Here is a 5350-nt window from a genome sequence, read left to right on the forward strand (position 1 = left end):
TTAAACATAATTAAAACTTCCTTATTTGTGACCTCCCTTTAAAAAAAATAAATTTTAACAATAATTAAAATATCTCTTTTCTAAATTTCCTATTGTACATGGCAATAAAGGAAAGTTTTAAAATTAATCTCTTTCTTTTATGTCATGTAGACATCTACAAAATAGGAAAGATTAAAATTAAAACTTCTCTTTTAAATCATGGTTACCAAAAAGGAAAGTTTTGTCAAAAATTAAAATCTCTCTTTTAAGGAAAGATTTTAAAATTTAAAACTTTCTTTTAAAACCATGTGAATAGCTATAAAAAGAAAGATTAAAATATCTCTTTTAAATTCCCTTAGTAGATGACTATAAAAGGAAAAGTTTTAAACAAAATTAAAATATTTGTTTTAACCATTGTAGATAACTACAAAAAAGGAAAGATTTTAACAAAAATAAAATATCTCTTTTAACCATTGTAGATAACTACAAATAAGGAAAGATTTTAACAAAATTTTATTTTTAATCAAAAACTTCCTTTTCCTTTTACTTTGGCCGACCCCATGCTTGGTCACCAAGCATGGCTTGGCTGGCCCCTACTTGGGCTCCATGAAGGACTTGACCGGCCACATCTTGGATACCAAGATGTGCTTGGCCGGCCACAACATGGACTAGAAGATGGGCTTAGGGTGGATACAAGACTTTATAGAGGCTACGACAGGGACCTAGAGGAGAAATTGGTTTTGGCCTTCCGATGAGCTTGAGTATCCCGTGTTCGCCCCGAACACACAACTCAAGTTCATCGATAATAACTCATTCCACTAGAGAGTTATTATCGTACTACCGGATCAATCCCAAATTACATTATTGGCTCCTTCTTATCATGAGTGTGTTAGTCTCCCTGTGTTTAAGATTACGAATGCCCACTAATTAAGTAAGTTACTGACAACTCACTTAATTAATATCTAGCTCCAAGAGTAGTACCACTCAACTTCATTGTCATATCGGACTAAATCCACCTGCAGGATTTAACATGACAATCCTTATGAGCTCCTCAAGGGGACATCGTCAACCTAGATTACTAAGACACAGTTTCCTTCTATAATCAACAACACACATATAAATAATATTATTTCCCAACTTATCGGGCTTATTGATTTAACAAAATAAATCTCACCCATTGATAAATTAAAGAAATAAATACTAAGTATATGTGTTTGTTATTATATCGGGATTAAGAGTACGCACATCCATAATAACAGAAGTTTTGTTCTTTTATGCAGTCAATATAAAAAGAAACAACCTCAAATGGTTCTGCTCAATACACATATAGTGTATTAGTGTAACTTTATAGTCAAAATAAACTAATACCAAATTACACTACAACCATTCCAATGGGTTTTCCTAATCCATCTTGGTTGTGAGCTACTATTTATAATTTATAAGGAACTCATAACATGATCTTCTGTGTGACACCACACACCATGTTATCTACAATATAAATTAAATGGACAACTGCATTTAACATAAATACAGACATTTGACCAATGTGATTCTTATTTCAAAATAAATGTTTATAAAAAGCTAGGCTTTTAGTATACATCCTAACATCTTGCTCATCTCCCCTCGGCCCCAACTGACCCGATGCTCTTGCTCATCTCCTCTCGGCCCTGTTGACCCGACGCTCTTGCTAAAATGATTAATAAAATTAATATATTTGATCTTGTTTGGAATTTGAATAAGACGGATCACCGGGTGAGGTGGATGGAATGTTGACCGAATCACGATGTCCCAGAGAGGGAGTATGCTGAGATGACTTTTATGTTGACCAAGTCGTCAGAAGTCCTCTGGTCAATGCTACCTGCAGCCCTCGGTCCCTGGTACCCCGATACTCGAGACAGATCCAACGAATATGTAAGGAACAGACTAATATTAGAATAATGAAATGAATGTAAAGTGAGTACGATAACATACCCTGGCCCAAGGGGGCGTCCACAGGTGGATCGGTGAACTGGTCGAGATGTTGCTCGAGTTGTCATGACCTAGAAGAGTAGATGACTCTGAGCAGGATAAAGAGCTGGATCTGACAGCACCTAGTTAAGCACAGTCTGAATTCAGAAGACGACATGCAGGCCGGAACCTAGCCGCGCCACGTTGGCCGGGATATGACATCGGCACGCAAGCTGAGATATGAGATCGACACGTAGACCGAGATATGAGATGAGTACGTAGGCCAAGATAGGATATCATCACGCAGTCCGAGATAGGACATTGGCACGTAGTCCGGGATATAACAACAACTCGAAGGCTAGACACAAATCAGACAGTCCGGAATACTACCGTGGCTCGCAGGCCGGAACACAATAATGATGCAAAGACTAGAACACAGCGGATGTGGAACACGCTCCGATCTGTCCCGATGGAGAGGGAGAATCGTGGCCAACGAAGTTGGCGATCCAGAGGGCAGTGGCGCGGAGCCGACGACCACTAGAGGCGACGAGGCAGTTGCAAGGACCAGCGAGCGATGAGGGAGGTGGCCAGCGCCCACTAATAGCGGTTTGGGGTGCTTGCTAGAAGCGGTGAGGGAGGCAAAGGTCGCTGGAGGTGGCAGAAACTGAGGCAGCAATGGCCGATGATGGACGAGAAAGGAGTAGGAGGAGAGGCGACGGCAAGGCCTCCGACGAAGGCAATAGCTAGCTGGCGTAGGAGATGATGTCTGCCTTGCAATGTGAGAAAGGAGGCAACAAAGTGTGCGTGGATTGTCGGTGTGTCGGTGAGGAGGTGAGGCATCGAGAGCTCAACGAGAAGGAGAGCTAGGGGCATGCCTCACTGGTGGTGGTGGTTGGTCACTACGACGAGAAAGAAGAAGAGGATGTCGTGGCCCACGGTTCCCGTCACAACGACGAGGTGCGTCCATCGGTGTGGGCGTGCGTGCAAGGGCGGGCGATGGTGGTGGCGAAAGCAGCGTCCGCGTGAATGGACCTGTGGCCTCGCGCCTCGGAAACAAAGTCCCTCCCTTCACGAGTGAACAGTACTCTACAAAAGGGGGCTACCCTCAAATGATCAAAACATCTCTCACTTTTTTCTCAAATTCCTCCTAGCCCCTAAGATATATCCAGATCAATATTAAAGAAAAACCTTGAATATAGAGATACGTTAGTAGCTACGAAGTTACAAACATCAAAGCCAATTATTTTTATTGAAAAAATCAGGATATAACATATGGGAGGAAACAAAGTTAATTTGGGGCTTTTTATTTACTAGAATGCTAAATTATACATGTATGACTACATGTATAGGTATATAAATATAGAACGCAAAGAGACAAGAGAAGGCTACGGCAGAGGAATTCGTGGGTTGGCAAGCAAGAACAGGGGCGACTTCCTCGGAGCACTCGCACCGGAAATCTCCATCATGTCCAACTCTTCGGCCTTCATTCCGCCCGGAAGCTTCCAGTCGAAATAGAAGAGCAGGTGAGCCAGCCCGACTTCCACGGACGACAGCCCAAACGTCATGCCGGGGCATATCCTTCGCCCCGCGCCGAACGGCACAAACTCAAAGTTGAATCCTCGAAAATCGACCGAGCCGTCGGCGAATCTCTCCGGCTTGAACCTCTCGGCGTCGCCGCCCCAGTAGCGCTCGTCCCTGCCCAAAGCCCACGCGTTGATGAGCAGGCGAGCCCCCGTCGGCACTCGGTATCCTACGACCTCGCACTCCTCCTTGCACACTCTGGGCAGCAACAGGGGACCCGGAGGATGAAGTCGGAGGGTCTCCTTGATCACTAATTTAAGGTAGTTGAACTTGGCGATGTCATTCTCCTCCAGCTTAGTCTTCCCTTGCATGGCCTCCCTGATCTCCTTTTGAGCTTTCTCCATCGCCTCCGGGTTCTTCATTAGCTCCGACATAGCCCACTCGATCACCGTCGACGATGTCTCTGTTCCTCCGAGAAATATTTCCTGAATAATAATGTATACCAAATTAAGGATCGATTGGTAAATTAATTAATTAAGAGGAATATTTATGATATTAAATTTCAGGAAGTTAACGTACCAATACGATGGCCTTGATGCTGGTGGATGTTATTGGAAATTCTTGGTCATCTTGGTCCTTGAGCCTCAGAAGAACATCGATGATTAGATCCTCCTCTGAAGGGCCTGCTCTCTCGGCCTGGTGCTGTGAGATGATCTCGTCGAACACCTGGTCGATCTGCCCTCGAACTCGCTGTAGCTTAAATTTCAAGCCGGTCAGGGTGTCCAAGAACTTGAGCGAGGGGAACATGTCGGCCACTGCGAAGCTGGTGACCAAACCCACCCCTTCCTTCACCAGTTGCAGGAACTTCCCCTTCTGCTGGCACTTGTCGCCGAACGCTGCTCTCAACACCAGCGCGTTCGTCATGGACATCACCATCTCGCTAAGATTCAGAGGCGTTTGGCCGAACGATGCGGCGCTTGCGATTTCCGCGGTGAGCTTGCGGACCGCATCCTCGCGGATCGTGGCGAAGGACTTGACGCGCCGAGAGTTGAGCAGCTCCATGGCGTAGATCTTCCTCATTTGCTTCCAGTAGCCGCCGTAGGCGGCCATGGCGACGCTGAGGCCGTCGTAGGCCAATATGTTGGCGAAGGTCAAGTCGGATGGCCGGTTGGCGAAGTTGAGGTCGTGACGCTTGATTATCTCCTCCACGGCTTCCACGGAGGAGGCGACGACTAGGTCGACCTGACCGAGCCGGAGAAGCAAGAGCGGGCCATGAACTAGGGAGAGGTGGCGGAGAGTGCGGTGGGGATTGGCACCGGCAAGGTGATGGATGTTTCCGAGGAGGGGAAGCTTTGGAGGGCCCGGCGGAAGAGGTGCCAGTACCTTTTGTGCAGGCTTCCTTTGCTTCTTGAACTGCAGTAGTGTTAGGATGAAGAGGAAGAAGAGGGAGAGAGTGAGGAAGAAGAAGGGAGAAAAGAGATGGGCTTCCATCTTACGTAGGCAGTAGATGATGGTTGATATGATCAGTACTGCACTAATTAATTAATGTTTGTGTGGATTGATCTATCGCTCTTTCTTCCATGTATTTATAGATGTGTTTTCAGGAAATTAAGAGTGATCAGATCGTCATTATCTGTTTACTCAGTCCATCGAGGCGTTCGTTCGTCCTTTTGGGAAATAAACAATAAAAATCTTGCGTCCTCGTTTTAAAATTTTCCAAGTCAAATATTTTAAGCTTCGAATCCATAATAAAGTCAGAAAAGAGAAACACTTAGCTTGGTCAAGTAAATCCAATTTTTAGGATGAAGTTTTATACTGATCTTGATTCAGCTAATCAATAAAAAAAATAGTAAAGGTTTGAAATATGGAAGGTCACTGGAAAATGTTATAGAATTGCAGTTCT

At 44.8% G+C, this 5350-nt stretch overlaps 1 protein-coding gene across 1 annotated transcript; it reads right to left on the reverse strand.

The window, feature by feature from the left end:
- Window positions 1–3156: 3156 nt before the first annotated feature.
- On the reverse strand, window positions 3157–4996 carry LOC121973055 (alpha-humulene 10-hydroxylase-like). Its single transcript, XM_042524655.1, has 2 exons — window positions 4027–4996; window positions 3157–3932 (listed from the first exon to the last, which is right to left on the reverse strand). The coding sequence occupies exons 1-2, from the start codon at window positions 4936–4938 to the stop codon at window positions 3312–3314; spliced, it is 1533 nt and encodes a 510-aa protein (XP_042380589.1). The 5' UTR covers window positions 4939–4996; the 3' UTR covers window positions 3157–3311.
- Window positions 4997–5350: the final 354 nt, after the last annotated feature.

The sequence above is a fragment of the Zingiber officinale genome, chromosome 4A (assembly GCF_018446385.1).
Source record: "Zingiber officinale cultivar Zhangliang chromosome 4A, Zo_v1.1, whole genome shotgun sequence".
NCBI classification, from domain to species: domain Eukaryota; kingdom Viridiplantae; phylum Streptophyta; class Magnoliopsida; order Zingiberales; family Zingiberaceae; genus Zingiber; species Zingiber officinale.